Below are 26,187 nucleotides of genomic sequence, written 5' to 3' on the forward strand. Positions count from 1 at the left end.
CCGTGTCCCTTGACTTTGCCCCAGAGTTCATTCAAATATCAGAGAAACTATGTTGGAGTGTTCTCAGTTTTGCAGGGAAAAGGTAGAAGTTTAACTCTGTTGTAAGGTAATCTCTCTCCCTTTCCCTTTCCTTTTCCCTTTCCCTCCCATCTCCTTCCCTTCTGTTCTCTTCCCACAGAATAAAGTTACCAAAAAATAGACTCAAGTACTCATCCCAAAGAGCTCCTTTCAGATTCCTTTGTTTTACTTTCAGTGCTTGCAATGTCACACTGCCACTAGTTCTTCAGTAATCTATAGATGGGTTGCTATCACTTGAATTTTTAAGAAAGAAAACCCTACCTGTTATATCACCCTTCCCTGGCATCAGAAACAAAGGCTCTCCCCTCTCCCTAACCCTCCTCTAGGTTTGTTGACCCATTAAAAATAAGCCTTGTGACCTTTTTGTTCTTGGCAGCTCTACCAGCTGCCACTCATGTTTGCAGCTGCTCTCATGTTTGACTTTTAAAACATAGATAGCTTGATGCACTTTCAGGGAATGAAGGCAAAATGTTTTGGGTTGATCAAAATTGATGTTTGAGGTTCTGTGCATGCTGCTCCCCCCCTCCCCCCATCTGCTACATGGAAGCAAAGAGCAAAATGGCCCATTATCTGCGTAAGTGCTGGATTCTTGTCAGCAGCATTTTACCGCTTAAATTACAGCACATGAAGGCACAGGGATACACAACCAGAACATGTCTTTCTCTGCTCAGTAAATGCATGCAGTGAATTATTAGTGCAGTCACTGCCCCAGCAGACACCGAGCTTTCCACCAACACACAGCCTGTTTAGCACTCTGTTTGGTCTATGCAGACCACGAGTAATGTGCTCATTTATTTATTTACTTATAATCCACCTTTACTTTCAGTAACCCGGGACAGGATAAACATCCCTGCTTATATACACACGCTTCACCACCACTGTCAGAAACTGAGCGCATGCAGCGCGAGCCCTCTCCCTCACGTTGCCAGGAGCCATCGGCTGAGGTGGCTCCCCATCGGTAAACACTAGCCAAAGGGCAGCGGCCATTTTGGTGCCCCCCCTGCCAAAGAGCGGGCTTGTATGAAAGCAGAGCTCTTCCAGCGACCCCGACCTGGCGCCCACCAAATGGTGGCGCTGCTCCGGCCCTTCTCGCCTCGGGACAGGAGGCTGGGCAAGGACCCGCCCCTGCACGGCATCTCCTCTTCTAATTGGTGGGTTCGGAGGAGCCGCTCTTTTCTTTCCAATCAGCGCTCTGCGTCCGTTGCTAAGTGACCGTTTCCAGCCAGCAGCCGCCGCTGCCTTGGACAAGGGGATGTCTTCCATGTCGGGCGGGTGGCGGGACGTGGCCGGGGTGCGCATCGCCCCGCCCGAGCTGCGCTTCACCGCCACGGTGCCGGGGCGCCGTTACTGTGCCGCGCTCAGTATCCAGAACCTGCGGGCGCAGAGCTGTCGCCTCCGGCTGCTGCCGCCGCGCCGGCCCCAGGTGAGGGGCGGCCGGGAGGGGTGCGACGGTGGGTGTCTGCCCCACAGCCTCCGGCCGGCCCGGCTCCGGCGCATGGCAATTAGTTTATATTTGAGTAGCTGGATAAACTGGAAAGAATAGGTGACAGTTCTTAGAGCCAGAGCTCTCTGCATTCTCTCGTGTGACAGGTCTGGGGGTGCGAGCCAGTGTCCTAGGTTACCTGCTTCTCATGAGTAAGTGCAGGTGTGCTTTCTGAGATAATTGGAAATATGTGGCCCTGAAGTGTGTCCAGAGAAGGGCAATGGCCCTGTGAGGGGTCTGGAGAAGAAGTCTTATGGAGAGCAGCTGAAGGAACTGGGATTGTTCAGTTTGGAGAAGAGGAGGCCCAGGGAAGACCTTACCACTTTCTACAACCACCTGAAATGAAGTTGTGGTGAGGTGGGGTCAGCCTCTTCTCCCAGGTAACAGTGGTCGGATGACAGGGAATGGCCTCAAGTTGTGCCAGGGGAGGTTCAGATTGGGTATTAGGGAGAACTTCTTCTCAGGAAGACCGGTGAGGCAGTGGCACAGGCTGCCCAGGGAAGTGGGTGAGTCACTGTCCGTGTAGGTGTTCAAGAGCTGTGTGGATGTGGCACTGAGGGACATGGGCACAGGGCATGGTGAGGATGGGCTGGTGGTTGGACTGGGTGATCTTAGAGGTGTTTTGCAACCTTAATTATTCTATGAAAAATATTCTCCTATTGAATTTCAAATGAGACTGCTAAGCTGAAGCCTGTAAGTCAGAGTGAAATGACCTCTGACATCCTCAGCTCAGTATTTTCCTGAGGTGAGCAATTTGAAAAGAGCTTCCTTGCTTGTTAAATCCATTATTTTAATAGAAGTAATTTAGTTTCTCATATTACATACTACGTCAAGTACCTTGTTGGTAGCAAATCCTGCTTAGCTTTGCTAACTGGCTTTGTGCTTTTCAGAAATGTTATCTCTCAAGAAGCCGGCAATTTCCCTTTTGTTTGAAGGAGAGCCATATAGAAATGGGTCAGATTTGTGAAATGTTCCAGATCTAGCTTTTGCAGGTTTTTTTTTCTGGTACTTCATAGTGCTGATTGATAGCTCTGTTGTATATGTATTGTGCTCTCCTAAGTTTACTGAGAGAAGAAGTCCATTTGCAGTGCTTGCTTATGGAAGGCTTTCTCAGAAAAGAGCTTTTCCATCTTTTTGGAAGGTGGTATGATTCTCATTAGTTTCCCATTCATTAGGTTCTTGTATTCATCTCATTACTTCTGGAAAAGTCATTGTATATCCAACTTTTAAAAATCTTACAAATTGCAACAGGTATAGCCCTTGACATACAATCTGTATTACAGAATCATTAAGGTTGGTTGGACTAGATAATCTTAGTGTTCTTTTCCACCAAACCATCACCACCGTGCCCACTAACCGATGTCCTTCAGTGATATGGGCCCAGCAAAACCCAACCGTGGTTAGTAGTTTTGCATTTGTCTTTCATCCAGCTAGTATTTAACCTGTTAATTGCTTCAAAATTAGGATCAAAATGTTGGACTGGTATTGGGGATGGAACAGAAGCCGATGTTGCTTTGTGTTCATAGCAGTTTGAGCTTGATGTGGAAGGGCAGCACTTACTGTGTTTTGTTAGTTTCCGTGAGCCTTATTCATCAATTTTTCACATTTTAGAAATGGAAAGGCAGAATCAATGTTGAAAGAGAGAAAAAGGCTTACTCAGTCATAATTAATAAATATAGTTACTGTTAGTAAAAGAAAAAAACCCAACCAACCAAGCAAACAAAAAATAGTCGATGCCTTAGGCTGAATATTTTAATGCCATCATCTGTTAGATGCCCAGTATGAGAGTTAGGGTGAAGTGAAGTGTGACTCGTCTGTAAATTTCCTGAAGTGGTATATTCATAGAGTGCAAGAACTGAAAATTAACCTTCCTTAAGCTGCTGCAGCATGAGGCTGAAACGTGCATTTCAAGGAAGTTAGCTCACGAAGCAGTTTTCCATGGGTTTCATTTAAAATTTAGTATTCTAAAATATTCATCTTCCCTTACACAGAATGAATATGCATGGATGTTTAATTCTTTTTGGAGAAGAGGTAAATTGTTCGCACTTTAATTTTAAAGCGTGTCTATTTAATAATCAACCCCATAATAATGTGACGGATATTGCATAATAAATTTCCTCTAGTTGAGTATTTATATTTTTAGGGAAATTTTAAAGGAATAGGAGATGTTCTAACAATATAATCAACAAGTATGCTTACATATTTTTTGCTTACATATTCCAAATAAAGATTAGTACAGAAAACTCCAAGAATACTGGGATGACTCTTTAGAAATAAACAATTAAACTGGACTTATACCGCAGAAGCCTGTTATGCATGTAGTGGTGTGAATTGTACTGAAACGTTGAAGAGTTTCTTGATCTTGTAATGAAGTTTTCTTGGAAATGTAGTAGCTGTGGGATTCCTCCTGCATTCTGGTAGGTTGCTCGTGTGCTCTCTGTTTAAGGAATGACATGCAGGGCGTGTTGGACATCAGCAGATACCTACAGACAACTACAAATCCAGTCTTCTTTTTTTGAGGGAGGAAGAAGATACTTTGTCTCACCTACTTCTGTGTTGTTCTTTGTTTGTTTGTTTTCCCTCTCACTTCTCCCTGAAGAAAGGGAAGTGCAGTCATGGACCTTTTGAGCAGATATTCAGCGTATAGCGGGACTTTCAGTTGAATTTAGCAGAATGTAGGTCAGATCTACAGAAAATTTTTATGCAATCTCTTTTTTTGCTGCTTTGGATTGAGACTTAATCTTTGTTGCTTTCTCAGATATGAAAAAGATTCTGTATTATGTAGTAACTGCCCTTATCTTGCGGTGCTTCAGAATGTTTATGACAACAGCAGCAAAACCTAGAGCTTTCTTGGAAGCACTAGAAACAGTGTTTTGTTAAATCAACACTTTCTGAATCCATCAAATTACATTATTCATTCAGCCTTTCTTTTACTGCTCTAGGGTGACTCACAGAATGGCTTTGGCTGGAAAGGACCTCAAAGCCCACCCAGCCCCAACCCCTGCTGTGAGCAGGGCTGCCCCCCACCAGCTCAGGCTGCCCAGGACCCCATCCAACCTGGCCTTGAGCACCTCCAGGGATGGGGAACCACAGCTTCTCTGGGCAGCCTGTGCCAGTGCAAATAATACAAATAAATAAATAGGAAAAGGAATTTTACAGAATTCTGCATATTTTAAAACCAGTTGTGAATTTTAAGTCAATCTGTGTGTTATTCTGAAAATGAGCTATGTGTATTAGTTTTTAAATCTAGAAATGAAAATAAACTTTTTTTTTTTACACTGCAGTTTAAACTGATTGTGGACAATCCAGACAAACCTGTTGCACCTGGACTTCAAGTCAAAGCTTTTGTAGAATACTATCCTGAGACTGAAGAAGATCTTCAAGATAGTTTACCTCTTGAAGTAGAAGAAGACGTACTTTATATCCCCCTGGTTGGGTATGCCAGTTGAAAGTTGATATTCTGCTGTTACTGTTTTCAGTTTAATCTTGTGGGAAGTTTATGGCTGCTAACTACTTTATCAACTGCAATGAAAACAGATGTTTCTTTATAAGAGGTTTTTCTTCTTTTTTTTTTTTTCTTCTTCAGAGCAGTAGATTGGTAAGAAGTTAATTGGGTTGGTGGTTCCTTTAATGATCTTAGAGAGGTTTTGGATTCTTGTTTTTGCTTTACTCTGTATTGGTTGTGATCATGGGGTTATTCTGAATAACACACTGCAGAATTCTAAAAACATGGTGTATGTTTTGTAATAAGCTCACACATTTGAGGACAATTTTCATCAGTCCATGTGGAATTTTATGTGTGTATAAACAGATATAATGGTTATATTACAATATATAGACATATTGATTTTAAACGGTAAGCTTCTAAATATGTTTCATCAGCCCTGGGCTGTATAATGATGGGGTGTAATTATTCTAGAGGATCTCTCTCTCCTTTGTCTATAAGGAAAAAAAATAGAATGACAACAGCTCTAGCTTTCAGATGCCTAAATTAGGACAGGTGAATCCCACCTCAACATAAACTCTAACAAGATTCTTACTTTCAAACTAAGCATGTTATCTTAGTTGCATGCTTTTTATTTTCTGGGCTAATAGTTTCTTAGCCACAGGTCAAAAAACAGATTCTTACCATTGTCAGTCTTAATATTAGAAAACTCTGGGGTCAAATAACACAAATGGGCATAGTTATAATTCTACACATATGACTGATTTCATAGTATAGTAAAAGTAATTGTTAGTATACTAACAGTAAAGGTTATTAAAGGGAAAAAAATTGTGAGGTGTAGAGAGAGAGATTTTTTCCTTCTTTTGAAAGACAGGGATGCTTTTATATGGTGTTCTTATTCTTCAGTTATCACATAATACTTGTGGAACCTAGAATTTCTTCTACTGATCCTTCTGGTAAGGCAGGTTTCTTGTGAACTGTTAAGAAGTAGCTGTCTCTAAATCTGTTCTGCAAAAGTGTATTTCCTAGAAGAAATCTGATTTTTTTTAAATTGGTTACTATTCTGGAGATAAGACCTCGTTGGACAGATTTGACTTAGAAAAATAAAGCTACGGACAACCTCTTTCTGGAAAGGTCTTGCAGTAGATTGCTAAGTTTGTATTCAGTTATTGCATTAAAGGGTAATAATACATAACATTCTGTCCAAAGAAATCTTTAAATACACTATTTATCATTTTGAGAAAATAATGTAATGTGAAAACTCACTGGTTGAAAAATACTAATCAAATTTTTTTTTAAAGAAGACATTACTTCAAAATACATGCAGAAGTCTTTAAAGTGATGGAAAAGACTGACAATATTAAAAATTGCAAACTGTGTTTGGAGGATCCCAGTGTTGTGCCTCTTACCCCCTTTTCCTCCAGCTGGAATTAATACAATTCCAGCATGTCGTTTCTCTTCCTAATTTTTTTTGGCTTTTTAAATAACGTTTTTATTATTTCTAATGCATCATCAGAAACATGTAATATGCATTAATGTTATTTTTCCTAAAATGACAAAAGTTGAAATAGATAATCTTAAAATTGTTAAGTATGTGCTTTGATTTACGTCTAGGTGTTGTATATATTTTTGTGACACACAAACAAAACTTTTATCAGCCACAAATTCTGACTTTTGGACAGTTCAGGTGCAGTGCTTTTCATTTTCTGTGGGGAATGATGCTGAAACCATGTACTGGCAGTACTTTCAAAGTATTCACACGTGAGAAACAGAACTACATTTTACAGCCTGTGAGAACAAGTTCAGAAAATTTGTAAAAGTAATCCAAGAATAGAATAAGGAATGTTTGAAATTTGCTAATATTATGTGGACTGGCCTGTTTAAGTGTCTTCTACTTCTCTCTTTGGTATTTGTTTATTTCCAGTCTTCTGTCTCTTAAATTATATAGTTTTTAACCTTTCATTTCAGTATGGATTATTGCATATGTACAAATGTATAGTTGTCTATGAATGTGTGGAAATCCTGATTCTACATGTTTTGTGCATCAAATCCTATTGGAAAATAAAAAATTAATGGCCAGTCTAGGAAACAAAGCATGAAAAAATTTAACCTTTGTGCCAAGAACTTGTGTAATTCCTTCACTTGTGTCTGCAGTTGATTTTAAGATAATCATTACTCTGAGATGTGATTCTCTGAGAATGTAGGAAAAGTTAGTTTCCCATACAACATCAAACTGCATTGACACTGAACTGCTTTTAAGCATTTTTCTTTAAAATGCTTAAAATTTTGTTTAAAAATACAACAAAATACATTCTGTTTTAGTGAAATTAATATTATAATTGTTTGATTTGCAATTAGAATAGCTTTTATTTATTTGCATTACACGTGTGACTAGCCCCAGTGGTCAACCGCGTTAATTTGTCTGTTAAGTATTTTATATCAGGTTTGGAGACCACACAATGTGATTATTTTTAGCTTGATAGCACTGTGGTCTTGATATACAGAAATACAAATGTGATGAACTCATTTAGTTGATACTTGTTAGCAATAGAAAACATTTATACTCAAGAGTTGGGATTTTTGTTTCAAACAAGTGGGACACCAAAAAAAAAAAACCCTCACCCCATACTTAAAATAATAATATATACATTTAAAATCTTTAACAATCTCCTTTTTTTTTTTTTTTTTTTGTAGGAGTTATTAGAAACTTCATCGCAGTTACAATTTATTCTTAATCCTGTCTGCTTGTGAAGTTATATAGTTGGGTATTGTGTAGAAATAAACTTACTTCATATTTCTCGTGAAACTTTTTGGAAGAATGTCTAAATAGTTGGTGCACGTTGTGAAGTCTTTGCAGTCTTTTCAAGTGGACTCTAACCTTGTCTTGATAGAGTTTTGGTGTTTTTGATGCAATAGTTGCATGTTCCTCTAGGTGGGTAAGAGGAGATAGACAGCTGTGCTCATACAAAATCCTCATTCATTTTGAATGCATTTTATATGAGATCAAAAGTGTGCATGTATCGGGAACTGGAGCTTTCACAAGTTTGCTTAAGGAAGCAGTAGCTTTTCATTATGGCTAAGCAGTACACACCCTATCCAGTGAAGTCGTCATGCTGGATGAGGCTCTTAAGTAAATAACAGAAATAATTTGTCATTATTCATTTCCTGTGTTGTAATATATTTTGTAGAAGCCACATGAAATATCTATAAAACAAGAAGACTAAACTGAAATGGGCATGCATATTTTTTCTCTGCTTCTAGTTCAGGCAGCTGATAACAAAATACTGTGAATGTCAACTTCTGTGATACAACTGACTCAATATAGTAGAAGCTTTTCTAATACATTAATTAAAGTTCTTTGTACTACAATAATGTATTTGAAACTAAATAGAAATGTATTCAAGCATTTAGGCAAAATGGAATGAGGATAATTTGTACTAAAGTTGCAGTCATTTAACAGCTTGATAGATAAGCTTTTTTTGCGCGTCCTCTATATATGCTATAGTGCCAGAGTGAGTTGCATTAGTAGCACTACTAGGAGAAAAAGCAGAACTCTTTCCATTGTGGTACTAAATCAAATTTCTTGAAAATACAAATCTATTTTCAAGTTTTGAGACATTATAACCATGTCTTTTTTTTTTTTTTCTTTCTGCAGGTTAATTCCATCCTGTCATCTGGAAACTGAGCCGGAGGTTGATTTTGGTATAGTGATAGCAAGCAGTAAAATAATTAGTAAAGAGATTAGTATTGCTAACCGTGGATCATTATCAGGTAAATGTTTAGTATGCATTAAATTATGAAAATATTTTTTCTTGGTAAATGTAATTTTATGCAAGTTCTGAGTTACGCATTAAATGAGTATTGAATCATAGAATCATAGAATGGGCTGGGTTGAAAAGGACCTCAAAAATCATTGAGTGTCAATCCCCCTGCTGAGTGCAGGGTTACCAACCACTAGACCAGGCTGATCAGAGCCACATCCAGCCTGGCCTTGAATGCCTCCAGGGACGGGGCATCCACAACCTCCTTGGGCAACCTGTTCCAGTGCGTCACCACCCTCTGAGTGAAAAACTCCCTCCTAATACCCAACCTAAACCTCCTCTGTCTTAGTTTAAAACCATTCCTCCTTGTCCTATCACTATCAACCCATGTAAACAGTCGTTCCCTCTCCTGTTTATATGCTCCCTTCTGGAGTACTGGAAGGCCACAATGAAGTCTCCCTGGAGCCTTCTCTTCTCCAAGCTAAACAAGCCCAGTTCCCTCAACGTTTCCTCATAGGAGAGGTTTCCTCATAGGTGCTCCAGCCCTCTGATCATCTTGGTCGCCCTCCTCTGCACTTGTTCCAAGAGCTCCACGTCTTTCTTGTGCTGGGTGCCCCAGGCCTGGACGCACTACTCCAGATGGGGCCTCACAAGAGCCGAGTAGAGGGGGCCAATCACCTCCCTCTCCCTGCTGGCCACTCCTCTTTTAATGCAGCCCAGAACATAGTTGGCCCTCCAGGCCGCAAGCGCACACTGCTGGCTCATGTCCAGCTTCTCGACCACCAGGACACCCAAGTCCCTCTCCACAGGGCTGCCCTCAAGGAGTTCTTCACCCAGGTTGTACAAACACCTGAGATTGCACCGGCCCAAGTGCAGCACCCTGCACTTGGCCTTGTTGAACCTCATTAGGTTCACGTGGGCCCACTTCTCCAGCCTATCTAAGTCCTTCTGGATGGCTTCCCTTCCCTCCAGTGTATTGACTGCACCACTCAGCTTGGTGTCATCTGCAAACTTACTGAGGGTACACTTGATTCCATTGTCTATGTCATTGATGAAGATGCTGAAGAGCACCAGTCCCAAGACTGAGCCACGGGGGACACCACTTGTGACCGGCCTCCACCCTGACGTAGAACCATTTATCACAACCCTTTGGCTGTGACCGGCCAACCAGTTCTTAACCCACCGAACAGTCCATCCTTCAAATCCATACCTCTCCAATTTAGAGAGAGGGATGTGATGAGGGACCATGTCAAAGGCTTTGGAGAAGTCCAGGTAGATGACATCCATCGCCCTTCCCCTGTCCACCAATGGTGTCACTCCATCATAGAAGGCCACCAGGTTGGTCAGGCAGGATCTGCCCTTGGTGAAGCCATGCTGGCTGTCTCAGATCACCTCTGTCTCATATTTACATGGTAACCAGGAGGATCTGCTCCGTGATCTTCCCAGGTACAGAGTATTGTGGCTTCATGAGCTAGGTTTACATGGCAAGGTTTTGGCATTGGAAAGAACTGCTCGAGTGGCCGCCATGAGCAGAGCCCAGCAGTATCCCATGTCAGCAGGGCCGCTTTGAGTGCTACAGCCTGTGGGAAGCCCAGATTGGGTCAGTGCGGGAAGGATTGCATCCCCTGGGAGGGAGCTCATGTGGAGCAGGTGCAGACATGAATCGTTATGGACTGACTGCAGCCTCCACTCTGTTTCTCTGCCACTCAGGGGAAAGAGGCAGAAGAGGGTGGATGGAGGGAAGGTGATTTTAGTTCGTTTTTGTTTTTACTGTTTTAGTCTGTTTTCAGTAAGCAATAAATTACATCAGTCTCCCTTATGCTCACTATTTGCCTATGCTCCTTTTGCCCATGACAGTAATTGTCCCTGTCTGAACCTGTAGGCTTTTCTCCTCCCTCCCCCCATTTTCTTTTCTGCCGCTGTCTTAAGGAGGTGGAGTGAGAGAGTGGCATGGTGGTGCTGAGCTCCCTGTCGGAGTTAAACCACCACAGTTCTATAAATGATCCGTTACTTCTGTAGGCAGTATAGAAGTGCTGTCTGCTCAGGGAAGAAAGATGAGTTTAGAATCTTGCAAAATTCTTTTAGATCTTTTCTCCTGAATCACGTCTGATAGATATAAAAATAAGTTTCTCATTAGCTCAGTATGCCCAGCATAAATAATAGTGAATCACCTCTGCTCTTGCTTTGTGTGTTGTCTTTATGATTCTCTGATCCCACTAGGTGTCTGTTGAATAAATAACCACAAGCTCCCTGTATTTTCAAAATCCTCTGGAATGGGAATTGAACCATATACATTATGAGAAGATAATGAGAGGTCTTTCCTCTTTCTGCCGTAGCATTTGAAATCATAACACTTTCAAAACATTCAAATCCTTCAAATTCTGTGAGGGACAATTCTAAGGATTATAACATGAACACTGGAGCGTAAGAATGCATATGTGGTCTATGTAGCCTCTCTGACTGCTTTTTCTTCTGGAAAAAATTGCAGATACCTTTCCTCAGAAGTTAGGTAGGCCTCACCTGGAGTACTATGTCCAGATCTGTAGTTATTAGTACAGGAGGGACATGGACTTGTATAGTTAGAGCAGAATTTATTTGTATCAATCAAAACCAAAAAAAGTGGATAGTTGTTAAGAATGTTTTAACTCTGCCATTTTAAAGATAGTTAAAACAAAGAAAAACTCAGCAAAACAAAACCGGTTTACTTGTGACAAAGTGATTTGGATAGTGGCTGTGGTAAGACAAGTTTATAGGCGTAGGCAGAATTGCTTATGTGAATATTATTTAAAGTAACTGAGAAGAATCCAAGGTATGTGCTCAAAGTATAGGGTTTTTATTTTAAAGGTGGATTTGACTATTAAGTCTTGCAGTGTACTCAGGTTGTGAATTCATTTATTAACAATAATGAGCTATGTGGAAATCTTGAGCTAGTGGTAACAAACAGTTTAAAAGAAGGCAGTGTGATCATTTGAATAATGTTAACACCTCACAAAAGAGCAATTTGTGAGCGTTCCTAAATTAATGAAGTTTCATGTCAGTATTTCAATTTATTCCACGTTACAGCTCTATAAGTTTTACAAGGCTCTAGCTAGTTGGATTGTTAGGAAGTTAGGAGAAAGCTAAATAATTTTATTCTGCTTGTCCTATAACTGACTAAAATTTTTAATGAAAACATTTCCTTCACTTTTGTTTCTTGGAAAAAATAAAAATAAAGTCTTCTCAAGGAGAAATTTTATTTTTCTAGACAACTCAGAGTTACAGTATGTTTAGTTTATATAAAAATCTCTTACGCCTACATACTAATTTTTTAGTTTGAGGAATGACAATTAGATACATAAGATTATATAACATATTAGTTGCAGATGCATTCATAATTTACATAATGTGAGAATTTTCATTTTGTATAAGAACTGTTTCTAATTATAAACTTTGCTGCGTGATACATACAGAAGCCTGTCATTTGTTATTCTAAAGGTTTAATAGAAGAATATAAATCTACAAATTCAATGTTGTATAATGTATTGGTTCTTTTAGGTGCATTTAAAATATCATATAATGGGGATATCCTACTTGACATAGAACCTACCAGTGGAGTGGTAGAGCCTAAATCTTTAAAGGTGGTTAAAGTGCATATCTGTACAGATGTACCAAGAGTCATCAGAGAAATGATAAAGTAAGTGAGTGTATGAGTGATATAATTTCAGCCTGTAAGTTACATTTTTGTCTGTTATTAATTCTAAAGATTTTGTGAATCTATTTACCAAAAAAAAAAAAAAAAAGCTCCCAAGTTTCAATTCCTGATTTCAGTATTTATTTTCATTAAATGAACTTGATGATTGTATTATCTCCACAGAACAGTGATGCATAGATTGTGTACATAGCTGTGTTCTTAGAGGTCTTTCCTAAGTTGCAATGACGTGGAATGTGTGCGCATCTCCTGCTATACCGCTAACCAAGAGCTTCTGTACCTTCTACCTGCTGTGTTCTATATCTTCCATGACACGTGCTGTATTCCTTGATTTTTTTGAACTCGTAACTTTGCTATTTTTCTTCGGGCTGGATATGTTTCAGTAGTATCAGAAACATTATGATGTCTGTCTTGTTTTCAACAGAGGGAATCTATTCACAACCACAGCTCTTGACACTTTCTAAGAATAGATTATTTTTAAGTGCCTGCCTTGTCTCCTTTCTAATGGTGAATAAGACTTTCTAGGAAGTGCCAGAATTTGAAGTGGATGCCTATCTGGAAGGTTCTTCTAAATCCTATGTTCTTCGAACAGTGAAAAGGGTAGGGTGTGTTTCCCATGCCCACCCTGTTCTTTGTTTAAATGAATGAGATCTATGACAAAGAGCTCTTCTTCCTGTTCTTGCATTTTGTAGTCTATTGGAAAAGAAATGAAATGAAAAGGTAAAGTCTGTTAGTAACAAGGAAGCTAATATCTGTGTTTGGTGTCTCAAATACATCCACCTTCATGTGAAAGGGATTTCTTTATTGAATTTCGATTTTTTTTTTTGGTTGCAAAGTGTCATGCCTGCTGTTTTCCTCACCCATATTGGTTAAGTAGCCATTGCAGTATGGTTTATCTATTAAACTGAAAAAAAAAAAGGTAACTTTCCAGAGCTCAGGTTTTATCCTTCACCTGCCCTCAGCCTTCTTAAATTCTACACAATTGCCATTTAATTCAGTGTTTTTTAATAGTAATTGCAAAATCTTTTATAATAAACGAAATCAAGTTTCACTGTCAACACTTGCACAAATACTGTTTATAAACAAATATTTAATTTATATAATAACCAAATAGGGCAGCATTGAAAGTCTTATAATGGGTCAGTGATAGGAATTTTACTTGGAGAAATAGTATAGATGATACATCCTGGTTATTTCCATTTACCTTTTCCTCTAAGCAATTTTCTTAAATCTCTGAGCACAAGCAAAATTCTCAGAGGAATATACTCTTCTGTATTTTTGTAAAAAATTATTTTCTGTTTTGGTGAATCCAGTAATTAGAAGCTGAAAGAGAATGTTCAGAGAGGCTGAGATCCTCTTGCACATCCACTGTGGCGTTATATATCTAACTATTCAAAAGAAAGATTTTTCAGCTCTGAAGCTATTGAAAAGAAGAGTTGGGTCTATTAGAACAGTGTATTGCATTATTAAATGCGATCCTTTTGTATAGTAAGAACAAAGATTGTTCCAGTAGAATAAGGAAGATTTATACAATATCTATATGGTCCTTCAGTGTTTAGTGCTGTCATCAAGTTCAGGCATTCAGGAAGGAAGAACACGGGTTCTATGCATGCTCAGATGAACTTCTAGTTCCAGTTTTCTGAGAGAAAATCACAGGTATACACCAACATGGATTCCCAGATATGCAAATTGTCAGACGAAAAAGAGGAGCATATCATTTGTGGACATCTGATACTTTTGAGATGCCATTCCTATTGTTTGAAACAGTGTGCCAACACAATGGAGAAGAGGGGGAAAAAAGGAAAAACTGGAAAAATTCCCCTGATCCTTATATTGCAATGTGTGATTTTTTTAATTTTTTTTTTTTTTGTGATTGGTGATATATCTGCTAGGTATTGCATGTCAAGTATACTACTTTTGCTTTTGTTATCTATGGGAAGATGATTTTAGTTTAAATGTTTTGATTTGTTTCAGTTTGCTTGGGTTCTAATGTAAAACAAAGTGATTATTTCTAACATTTCTGTACATTACCTATTACTTGCTACTTTTAACAACAGAGTGAAGATGGAAGGAGGTAGCTGCAAGGAAGTATGGATCACAGCTGTTGTTATTGAACAAGTTCTTAAAGTTCTAGGACCATCTTCTGGAAATGTATTGGAATGCGTTAATTTTGGATCAGTTTATTTTGGGTCTTCAAAGACTAAACAAATAACTTTACACAATGATAGTCCAGAGCGTATGGACTGGGTAGCAGTGCTGGAAGACAATGCTGTTGGAGGAGAGATGGTAAGAAAATATTATTATTATTATTATTTTAGTTAAAAGCTGATTTTTATTTCTGCTTTTGCGTTTTTGTTTCTCCACATTCATCTTCTAACTGCATTTACGATGTTGTACTATATCCTAATCAAAAAACTCACTATCGCTTCTCCCCAGTCTACAAAACTTTTACTGGGTCTTTACTTTGGAATTAAGTTTTTTCAGGTATTTCTGTTTCACCATGTGACACTGTAGCACTAAGGATGTTAAGTATATTCCATTCTTCCTCCTTTAAAAAAAATTTTATTGGGTGGTTTTGCTTAATGCATTTGTTATGTTTTAGGAGTTGTCAAAACATACTTTGGTATTACAGAATGTCAAATGCTTACAGTATCTATTGTATTTCTGTTACAGTGAAGCAATCTAAGTAACCATCACCTTTAAAAAAAAAGAAATTTAAAACATTGATATAAAATCATTTAGCTGTGTGATGTGGAAATATGTCTTACTGGTATTCCTTAGGTTACATCTTTCTACTTCTTGTGAAAGACAAAAAACTGCATAGGGTAAAAAAAGCAAAAAAGAAGAAGCTGAGAACATAGGAAGTTGAGCTGTTGACATATTCACATTTTGATTTTTCTTTTAGGGAACAGATCTACAGAAGAGTGCAGATGCTGTTTTACAAGATTTAAGCTTTATGAAGAAAACAAGAGATTTAGATGTTTCCACCTTGATCTGGTGCATTCCTGATCAGGGAACCTTGCTACCTTATGAGAAATCCATGGTTACATTATGCTTTTGTCCAGAGTGAGTGAGTAGTCCAAGTTACAAATGTGCTTTGGATGATGCATCCTTGGGTGTATTTACAGACTGGGGGAGGAGAGGCTGGAAAACAGCCCTGCAGAAAGGGATCTGAGGATTCTGGTTGATGAGAAGTTCAATATCAGTCAGTAGTGTACTGTGAAAGCCAAAAGGGCCAACTGTACTCTGGGGTTCATCAGGCCTCCCATTAGCTGGTCAAGAGAAGTGATTGTCCCAGTCTGCTCTGTGCTGGTGAGGTCTCACCATGTGCACAGTTTTGACTATCACAGTATAAGAAGGGCATGAAACTATGAGATAGCATCAAAAGGAGGGCTACAAAGATGGGAAACAGTTTAGAGGGGAAGACATATGAAGAGCAGCTGAGGTCCCTCCGTGTGTCCAGCCCAGAGCAGAGGAGCTGAGGGGAGGCCTCATGGCGGCTGCAGCTCCTCATAGGGAGCGGAGGGGCAGCGCTGAGCTCTGCTCTCTGTGACAGCGACAGGGCCCGAGGGAACGGCATGGAGCTGTGTCAGGGGAGGGGCAGCTGGGGTTAGGGAAAGGGTCTGCACCAGAGGGCGGTGGGCATGGCCCCAAGTGCTGGAGTTCAAGGAGTGTTTGGACAGTGCTCCCAGACAGGGTTTTAATTTTAGGTGGTCCTGTGTAGAGCCAGGAGCTGGACTCAGTAATCCTTGTGGGTCTCTTCCAACTTGGGATATTCTATGATTCCATGGTTCTGTAAAGTAAAGTCTGAAATAATGATTTGGGAGGTGTTTTATAATTCATAAAAGATACCTTTGGACCAGGAGTTGAGTGAGCTTCTTTTGAGGTAAGAATAATCTTACTAGATTTTGCAAAGGGAATGAATTACTGCTCCAATTAAATATGTTGAATCTCTAAAGATTGAGAAAGTTCTGTAGAGTCAAATGTCTTTTTCAGGACTTCAGACTTATTTCATAAAATTATATGTGCAGCAATATGTAAGATAGATATTTAATCACCGAGAGACTGCAACATTTTGGAGAGCTTTCCTTGTAATTAAAAAATAGTAGGCATAATGGAACATTTCTCCTTCAAACAAGGAAGACAAACATAAGAAATGGAATGAGCACTTTCTCTTACTGAAACTCTTATTAGTGGGTTATATGCATGTAATCTTTAGAAAACTATTGTAGAAATATGTGAATGGTAAAGGTATCAAATAACTTGCATCATAAGCATACAGATATTGCTCAGTTAAATTTGTTATCTTACAATGTTTTCCAGAAAGTATAAAAAATAATTTTTTCAATGTGTAATCGATAGCAAAGAAGCTGAGGTAGATGATGAAAATTCAGCTTTTTTTGTTTAGGGTTTTTTTTTTTTTTTTAATCTTATAATTAGACATTATGACTCTTGCAGGAAACTTGAAGGGACCTTTGTAGTGAATGATTCATCACCAAAACAAGATTATCTATTGTTTCTGAGATTTGAGGCTGCTGGTAATAAAGATCTGCAGACCCCCAGCGATGGTACCACACCAAGTACAAGTATGTTGCAGAAGTATATAATCACTATATATGGATGATAAAATTGTATTTCTTGATTTTTATTTCTTCTTGTACCACTTAACAGTGTTATAGGAAGCTTTTATATCTTAGCACCAGAATCTGTTGTAACTGTGAGTAGAAAGGGTTGAGTGTATTCATGTATGCCATGAATATATCTGTTAGGAGTGAACAGCTAAAACTTAATGTAAAAATTTGGAAAGGAGGAGAAAAACACCAACAGGCATTTGTAAGTCACTAGCACTTCAGTTATACATTTTTGTGCATTTTAAGGATGAAAAGATATTCACCTGAACTTAATAAAAGAACAGTTTATTATCTAGCAGCCATTATAAGTAAGCATGTGTATGTTCAAAGCTTATAGAAAACTGCTCCATAAATCATAGTGTCTAGCTGCATTATTGTGCGGTTACAACCGTACAGCTACAACGTGACTTTTCTTGCTCATATGCTAATAGATTTCTGGGGTAATGTATGGTTTGATGTTGTTATTTTAATTACTGTATATTTTTTGTGTGCCTTTCTAACACAGAAAATCGTCCTCATCACACGGAATTGGCTTTGACAGGTTCTGCTCTTCCTGTCATGTTAACTTTTAATCCAGGACCAGTAATTAAGTTTATGGACTGTTTCCTGGGTGAACAAACACAAGTTTTGTGCACACTCAAAAATGAATCTGAGTTCCTTCCAGTAAAATTCAGTTTCCGCAAGACTGCTCACTTTAATATTTCTCCTGAAAAGGGAAAAATAGAAAAAAGTTCTACTAAGGTAATTATCTCTTGCTCATATATTACGTAGATATGTAGATTATTTTACATGGATCGCTAGTGGAGTTTCTTTAAAGTAAAACAGAATAATTTATTTTCAGCAGCTACGATATTTAATATCAGCTAAATGCATATTCTTTTCCTCCTTAATGATCTTTCCTGTATTCCAGGAAAAGGCAAGTAATATTTTAAATTTGTAAAAGATAATTTAACTGTAAGAAAACTTTAATAGAATCATAGAATGGCTTAGATTGGAAGGGACCTTAAAGATCATCCAGTTCCAACCCCCTTGCAATGAGCAGGGCTGCCCCCCACCAGCTCAGGCTGCCCAGGGCCCCATCCAACCTGGCCTTGAGCACCTCCAGGGATGGGGCATTCACAGTTTCTCTGGGCAGCCCATGCCCGGGCATCACCACCCTCTGGGTAAAGAATTTCCTCCCAACATCTAGGCTAAATTTCCCCTCTTTTAGTTTAAAGCCATTCTCCCTTTTCCTCTTGTTATCAGATGATGTTAAAAAGTCAGTACCCCTCCTGTTTTAAAGCTCCCTTCATGTACTGAAAGGCCACAATAAGGTGGGCATTTTACTATGTAAGTCAAATTAATTTGTGGCCCTCCTCTGGACCTGCTTGAATAGCTCCACATTTTTCTTGTACTGGGGGCTCCAGACCTGGACACAGGACAGCAGATGGGGCCTCATGAGGTCAGAGTAGAGGGGACCAATAACCTCCCTTGCTCTGCTGGCCACTCCTCTTTTGATGCAGCCCAGGACACTGTTGGCCTTCCAAGCTGCCAGCACACACACTGCTGGCTCATGTTGATCTTTTTGTCTACCAGGATCCCCAAGTCCTTCTTGGCAGGACTGCTCTCAATGTGTTCTTCCCCCAGTCTGTGCACGTATCTCGGATTTCCCCGATCTAAGTGTAACACCTTGCACTTGGCTTTGTTGAACCTCATCGGGTTCATGTGGGCCCACTTTTCAAGCCTGTCCAGATCTTTCTGGATGGCATCCCTTCCCTCTGTTGTACAAACTGCACCACTCATCTTGGTGTTAGCAGCAAGTTTGCTGAGGGTGCACTTGATCCCACTGACTAGTTAGTTGATAAAGATGTTGAAAAGTGCAGGTCCCAAGATGGACCCATGGGGAAGCACCACTTGTGGCTGGCCTACACCTGGATATAAAACCATTGACAACAACCCTCTGACTACGACCATCCAACCAATTCTTTATCCACTGAATAGTCCAGTCTTCAAAGTCATATTTATCCAATTTAGAGATAAGAATGGGGGCAGAACCATGTCGAAGGCCTTGCACAAGTGCAAGTAGCTGACATCTGTTGCCCTTCCTTTGTCCACTGATGCTGTCACTCCATTGTAGGAGACCACCAGATTGGTCAGGCACTATCTGCTCTCGGTGAAGCCATGCTGGAGATCTTGGATCACCTCCTCATCTCACATGTACCTTAACATATCCTCCAGGAGGATCTGCTCCATGAACTTTCCAAGCTCAGATGTGAGGCTCACCAGCCTGTAGTTCCCCAGATCTTCTTTTCTCCCTTTCTTGAGTATGAGAGTGATGTTTCCCTTTTTTCAGTCACTGGGGACTTCAGCTGACAGCCATGATTTTCCATATATGATGGAGAATGGTTTGGCAACTACATTAGCTAGTTTCTTCAGGACCCTCAGATGCATGTTGTCTGGCCCCATAGACTTATACACACTCAGCCTCATGAGGTTGTCTTGGACTTGCTTTGCTCTTACAGGGGGAGGGATTTTGCTCCTCTGACCCCCGCTTAGAGGTTCAGGAATATGAGAGGGGTGGGAAACCTGACTACCAGTAATGGTCGAGGCAGAGAAGTCGCTGAGTACCTCAGCTTTCTCTATACCCATTGAAGGCAGTTCTCCCTTCTCATTTGTTGGAGGGGGTACATTCTCCTTTGCCTTTCTTTCCTGATCAGTGTTTTTAAATAAACTCTTGTTATTTTTCAGATCCCTCAACAAGTTCAGTTCTATCTGTGCCTTGGCTTTCCTAATCCCATCTCTGCCTGTCCAGACAGGATCTCTGTATTCTTCCCAAGTCACCCATTCCTGCTTCCACTGCCTATCTCTTCCTTCTTTTCCCTCAGTTTGATGAGCAGGTCCTTGCTCAGCCATGCTGGTTTCCTGTCTCCACTACTTGATTTCTTATGCTGGGGGATGGAGAGTTCTTGTGCTCTCAGAAAGGTGTCCTTAACAAGCTGCCAGCTCTGTTCCATTCCTGTGTTCCTAAGGACAGTTTCCCAGTGGATATCTCTCAGTGAACTGAAGTTCGATCTCATGAAGTTCAGGGTCCTGACTCTAGTCTTTGCTAGTCCCGTGTTCCTTGAGATCACAAATTGAAGCAGGGTGTGGTCACTACAGCCCAGGCTGCCTTCAGTTTTAACCTCTTTAATGATCTCCGAATTGGTAATCACCAGGTCTAGTAATATTTCACCTCTGGTTGGTCCATCCAGTACCTGAACCAGGAAGTTACCCTCAGTGGGTTTCTTGCCACTCACTGTGTTGTTTTCCCAGCAGATATCCAGGTGGCTGAAATCCCCCACCAGGATGAGCGCCTGCACACTCCCCTGCTCCTCCTAACTTGCCTATCACTTCTAAAAACCTTGTAACCCTCAATCAAAGCATTCTAGTTCTGTGATTTGTCCTACCATGTTTCTGTGGTAACAATTAGGTCATAGTTTTCTGATTGCACTGTGGTTTCCATTTCCTCCTGCTTATTTCCCACAGTACATGCACTGGTGTAGAGGCATTTCAGCTGGGCTATTGGCTGTATTACCTTCCTGGAGGAGCTTCTCTAAGATCCTTTTACTCTCACTTTGCCTGGATTTAATTTTTTGGCATTTTATGGTCTCGAGAAGACTAAGCCTTTGCAGGATTATTTTCATTTCCTTTGGTTTATTGCAAGTACTTGAGTAACATAGTATTTCTTTAATAGAAGAAGTTATGTTAAATTTAACTTGGATATGGAAGCATTTATAATTTAACAAACCTGTCACTTGGGGCACAAAAATATATTTTATCTCAGAAATGAACTAGCAGGATTTTGCTGGTGTTCTATAGTATAGCTGTGTGTATATGTGCGTATGTGTAGTCACTGGCATACTTCAAAAGCACAGTGTTGAACACATCTTTAAAAGTAAACAGGGAGAATAATGAATCTATTAAACAATTACATATAACTTTAGTTTACGTTTTTCCTTCATAATGTCTCATAACAACTTTTCTCTTACAGGAGTTGATATTTTCATTTTGTCCACATCAGATTGGAGTATTTGAAGTGAAGCAGGTTATCGACATAATTGGTAGAGAACTAGAGAAAAACAATTTACAAGTTTCAAAGACAAAATCTTTTCTCCAGATATATTTGAGCTTTATTGGTGTGTGCAAATCTAAACCAAAAACCATTCTATTCAGAATTAATTCTGGTAAGATCCTAACAACACAAGTGATAAGTGATAAAATAATTTAAAAACTGCATTTTTGAATATTTTTTAATACTATTTTTAGTTTGTTTTTAAAAAATAATTTCTCTTTGGGAGTTGAGAGAATGCTCAGCTGGATAGCACGTACCCAGAAGAATATAAAATAATGCAAGGAAAGTGGCTTGTATTTTAACCAAAGTGCGACTACTAAGGAATCACTTTTCATCAAATGATTATTTAACTTTTTTTACATCAGTAAATGAAGGATTCAGTTATTAGCAGTGATGCCGTTACACAGTGCTAATATGTTTTAGTTTTCAGCCATGAGAGAAGTAAAGCACAGGACAAAGTCAGAAGGACAACAGGGTATTCCTTACTGTCTGTATGTTACTGCTGCTAGATGAATTTGCCAGTTAATTGAGCCTCCTAGCTCTCTTATGTCCCATGATTCTTCCCAATCTGTAAAGGCTATGACAGCATAAAAATCTTTCAGAATATGCAGTACTTAGCTTTTATATGTATTATTCAAAATTTGGTTGAGATGTCAAGTCCTTATAAAAATGCGTTTATAATACTGTATTTTCTAGTAGTTTTAGATTATGCATGCGTATATAGAACGGTCTGCATCGTAGAACAGCTTGAATTGGAAAGGACCTTAATGACCATCTAGTTCCAACCCCACTGCCATGAGTAGAGATATCTTCCTCTGGATCAGGTTGCTCAAAGGCCCGTCCAACTCAGCCTTGAATGCTTCTAGGGATGCGCACCCAAAACTTACCTGGACAATCTGTTCTAGTCTCTTTTCACCCTTTGAGTGAAGAATTTCCTCTTAACGTCTAATCAAAGTCTCTCTCTCTCTCTCTTTTTAAAACAAACAAACAACAAAAAAAAAACCTGTTTTCCTATCACTATCTCCTTGTGTAAAAAGTCTCTTTTTTTAAGTACCGCAATGAAGTGTCCTCAGAGCCTTCTCCAGGCTGAACAACCCCATCTCTCAGCCTTTCTTCATTAGAGAAGTGATCCAGCACTCTGATCATCCTTGTGGCCCTTTTCTAGACTTGCTCCAACAGGTCCATGTCCATTTTATGCTGGAAACCCTGAAGGTCAATGCAGTATTGTAGATGGGTGTAGTGGAAATACTAAGTCATGGCTTGAAGCAGTGATTGAGCACCTGGTAGGAAGGCAGGGCCAACTCAGGGGAACTCAGGTGCATGCGATGCACCTAAGTGACCGGAAGGGGTGGAGCCAGGATCCACCCCTTCCCAGACCTCATTTAAGGGTTGGCAATGAAGGTGAGGGTACCTTGTTGGAGATCCATGTGTACTTGAGGCCTTCTGAAGGTGAGCAGTATCTTTTCTTTATTTCTGTGCCTATGGCTATTGCGTTTGAGCAAGACCTCACTTCTTGCAGCCTAGGCGTTTGCTGCTCTGCTGTTATTGCTGTGCTTCCTGTCATGTTGTAGTATTGCAATGGTTCTCGTGGGAATTAAGTAGAGGGAGAGTATCCCTTCCTTCTGCCTGTTAGCTGCTTTTTTTTTTTTCATGCAGCTCAGGATATGGTTGGCTTTCTGGGCTGCAAGAACACATTGCTGGCTCATGCTGAGCTTCTCAACGACCAACACTCTCAGCTGGGTCCCAGTGAGACGCATTCCAGAGTCCTGAGAGAACTGGCTGATGTAGTTGCCAAGCCACTCTCAATGATGTTTGAAAAATTGCATCAATCGGGTGAAGTCTCTCGTGACTGGAAAAAAAGGTATCACCATACCTATTTTTAAAAAGGATAGAAGGGGTTACCCTGGGAACTACCAACCTGTCAGTCTTATCTCTGTGCTGGGGAAGATTGTGGAGCTGATCCTTCTGGAAGCTGTGCTAATGCACATGGAAGGCAGGGAGGTGATACAGGAGAACCAGCATAGCTTCACCAAGGACAAATCCTGCTTGACCAACCTAGTGGCCTTCTATGATGATGAGGGAAGAGCCATTGATGTCGTCTGTCTGACTTCAGTACAGTACCCTACAACATCTTTTTCTCCAAATTGGAAAGATATCAATTTGAGGAGTGGACTGTTCAATAGATGAAGAATTGGCTGCAGGATTGAGTCTGGAGAGTGGTGGTCAATGACTCAATGTTCTGGTGGAGGCTAGTGATGAATGGTGTCCCCCAGGGTTTGGTGCTGGGTCTAATACACTTTAATATCTTCATCAATAACATTGACAGTGGATTGAGTGCACCCTCAGTGAGTTTGCTGATGACATCAAGCTTTGGGGTATGGTTAATACACCAGAGGGACAGGATGTCAACCAGAGGGACCTAGACAGGCTTGAGCAGTGGGCTCAGGTGAACTTCATGAGGTTCAACAAATCCAAGTGCAAGGTCTTGCACCTGGGTAGAGGCAACCCTCACTACCAGTACAAGCTGGAGGATGAAAAGATTTAGCGCAGCCCTGCTGAAAAAGACCTGGGGGCAATGATGGATGGCAAGCTGGACATGAGCCAGCAATATGCCCTTGCAGCCCAGAAAGCCAGCTGTATCCTGGGCTGCATCCAAAGAAGGCAGCAGGTTGAGGAAGGTGATCCTCCCCCTCTACACTGTGCTGGTGAGGCCTCACCTGGAGTACTGAGTCCAGATGTGCAGTCTTCAGTACGGGAGAAACTTAAAACTTTTGGAGTCCAGAGAAAGGCCATGATAATGATCCACAGAATGGAACATCTTTCTTACAAGGGCAGGCTGAGAGAGCTGGGGCTCTTCGGCCTTGAGAAGGCTGTGAGGTGACCTGATAGCAGCCTTTCAGTATCTAAAGGGGAGCTACAGGAGGGAAGCGGCCGGACTCTTTAGCAGGGTCTGTGGTGCTAGAACAAGGGGAAATGGCTCCAAGCTCAAAGAGGGTAGACTTATGTTAAATATAAGGAAAAGAGCTTTTACAGTGAAGGTGGTGAGTCACTGAAACAGGTTGCCCAGTGTTGTGGTTGATGCCCTGTCCCTGGGGACTTTCAAGGTGAGGCTGGCTTAGGTCCTGGGCAACCTGATCTACCTTTGGCTGTCCCTGTTCACTGCAGGGGAGCTGGACTAGATGGCCTTCAGAGGTCTGTTCCAACTCTAAGGATTCTATGTTTCTATCACTCCCCCTCAGGGCTGCTCTCAATCCGTTCTCTGGCCAGCCTGTGTTTGTTTTTACAATTACCATGATGCAGGTGTAGGACCTTGCACTTGACCTTGTTGAACTTCATGAGGTTCACGTGGTCCCATCTCTTGAGCATATCAGGGTACCTCCAGCTGGGATCCCTTCTCTTCTGTTGACTGTGCCGCTCAACTTGGCTTCGTTGGCAGATTTGCTGAGGGTGCGCTCAGTTCCACTGTTCATAGCACTAACTAAGATGTTAAATAATGAAGCCATGTTGGGTGTCACCTCTTATTTTCCATGTGCATTAGCATAGTCTCTATGATCATACTGGGCTCAGAGGTGAGACTGACTGGTCTGTAGTTCCCCAGGTCATGTCTCCTCTTTTTCAGTCAGCAGAAACTTCATCAAACTGGCACAACTTCTCAAGCGTGGTGGATAGTGGCCTAGCAACTTAGTTCAGTAGCTTCCTTGTGATACTTAGATGCATTTTATGAGGTCCCATGTACTTGTTCACACTCAGGTTTCTCAGGTGGTATCCTGGAGCGGATGATTCTTCATTTTTCCAGTCTTTGCATTCTATTACTTCATTGATGTGACTAGAGCACTTGCCGATGAAGACTGAGGCAAAAAAAGTTGAGTACCTCAGCCTTTTCCATGTCAGTTGTAGCCAGCAATGTGCATACATAAGTTACATTTATTTATATATGTGGCACACATGCATACATATAAATGTTTTTTTGAATAGTAATAGAGTTTAAACTATAGCTATTTCTTGATTTCTCTCTCACATTTGATGCCCTTGATAGCTGTCAGCTTTTCTAACTGCTGTTTTCTTCCATTCAGTCTATCAATGTCCTATTTTTGCTCCAACTTGCAGGCTAATAAAGAGGTTATGCTTTTAAGTGCTATTGAAATATGAGAGGTAATTTAGATTTCTCTGATCCTTATTTAAGTTGGTTATGTTTTCTTGTTCCCTCCTCCCAGTCTCTGTGGATGAGTTTTTGTTCTTGTCTGTGTATTTGGTGGAGCCAGGGTGGGTCTGAAATGAAGCTTTTTGTAAGTTATCTGCCTGTGCAGTGGAAGTGATTGTAATCAATCTTACAGTACGGAGGATGGAAAATAGTGCCCCAGTTGGACACAGTACAAGTTGTTTGGTCTGTAATAAATATATGTGTGTGTATATATATATTTAACTATGGTGAAAGTAGTTGGCTCTTAGAATGGTCCTTTTGTACAAGGAAAGAACAGTGGGATAGATGAATACAATTGTTGGGCTGCTGAGTGGACTGTTATAAATTAAGAAATATATTTTTCTTACATAGTGCTTTGAATTTTGATTGAAAAGAACAAATATAAGTGCATGTAACATGTTTTATTTGAATTTTAAGGTATAACACCAATGGTTACCAATCCAACTGGACAGTTTGTAGCTGATGGCACAGGACAGTGGACTGATACTGCACCTATGGCAATACTTAAATCAACCCAAACACAAATTCATACCCACAAAATAAACAGGAATTGTGAGGGGGATGCACTTATAGCTTTTCCTAACGACCGCTCAACCAGCATTAGACCTAGTGAACGGAATAAAAAGTACAGGTAAAAAATTAAGCAAAAGTAATATTTGAAAATAACAACACACTTACATATACTGCATAGTAGATAAAGATTAGTTACTCATATGACAGTTTATTGTTTTTTCAACCTATGTTCTTTAAAATTCATTGCAGTCTAGTAGACCTTGATCCTCTTGCGCATAAATTTATTGACTTGACTTT

General features: G+C 40.2%; 1 protein-coding gene across 8 annotated transcripts in view; it reads left to right on the plus strand.

Annotated features, from left to right (window-relative positions):
• The window catches only part of CFAP47 (cilia and flagella associated protein 47), a 280,469-nt gene continuing 255,563 nt past the window's right edge, over positions 1,282 to 26,187 (plus strand). For 4 of the 8 annotated variants that reach the window (XR_002442056.1, XR_002442057.1, XM_021408018.1 and 1 more), the window contains exons 1-10: positions 1,282 to 1,501; positions 4,846 to 4,997; positions 8,662 to 8,777; positions 12,302 to 12,440; positions 14,513 to 14,741; positions 15,361 to 15,521; positions 16,914 to 17,041; positions 17,592 to 17,827; positions 21,096 to 21,288; positions 25,795 to 26,008. Coding sequence is in view for 6 of the 8 variants with exons in the window: in XM_021408018.1 (XP_021263693.1) it covers positions 1,331 to 1,501; positions 4,846 to 4,997; positions 8,662 to 8,777; positions 12,302 to 12,440; positions 14,513 to 14,741; positions 15,361 to 15,521; positions 16,914 to 17,041; positions 17,592 to 17,827; positions 21,096 to 21,288; positions 25,795 to 26,008 (1,739 nt within the window). In the remaining 2 variants the exon portion in view is untranslated. Of the gene's footprint in view, positions 1,502 to 4,845; positions 4,998 to 7,700; positions 7,939 to 8,661; positions 8,778 to 12,301; positions 12,441 to 14,512; positions 14,742 to 15,360; positions 15,526 to 16,913; positions 17,042 to 17,591; positions 17,828 to 21,095; positions 21,289 to 24,944; positions 25,039 to 25,794; positions 26,009 to 26,187 lie in introns of those variants that run through there. The other 4 variants (XM_021407977.1, XM_021407980.1, XM_021407994.1 and 1 more) reach the window with 4 other exon arrangements.

Source organism: Numida meleagris, chromosome 1 (genome assembly GCF_002078875.1).
Source record: "Numida meleagris isolate 19003 breed g44 Domestic line chromosome 1, NumMel1.0, whole genome shotgun sequence".
In the NCBI taxonomy this organism is placed as follows: Eukaryota; Metazoa; Chordata; class Aves; order Galliformes; family Numididae; genus Numida; species Numida meleagris.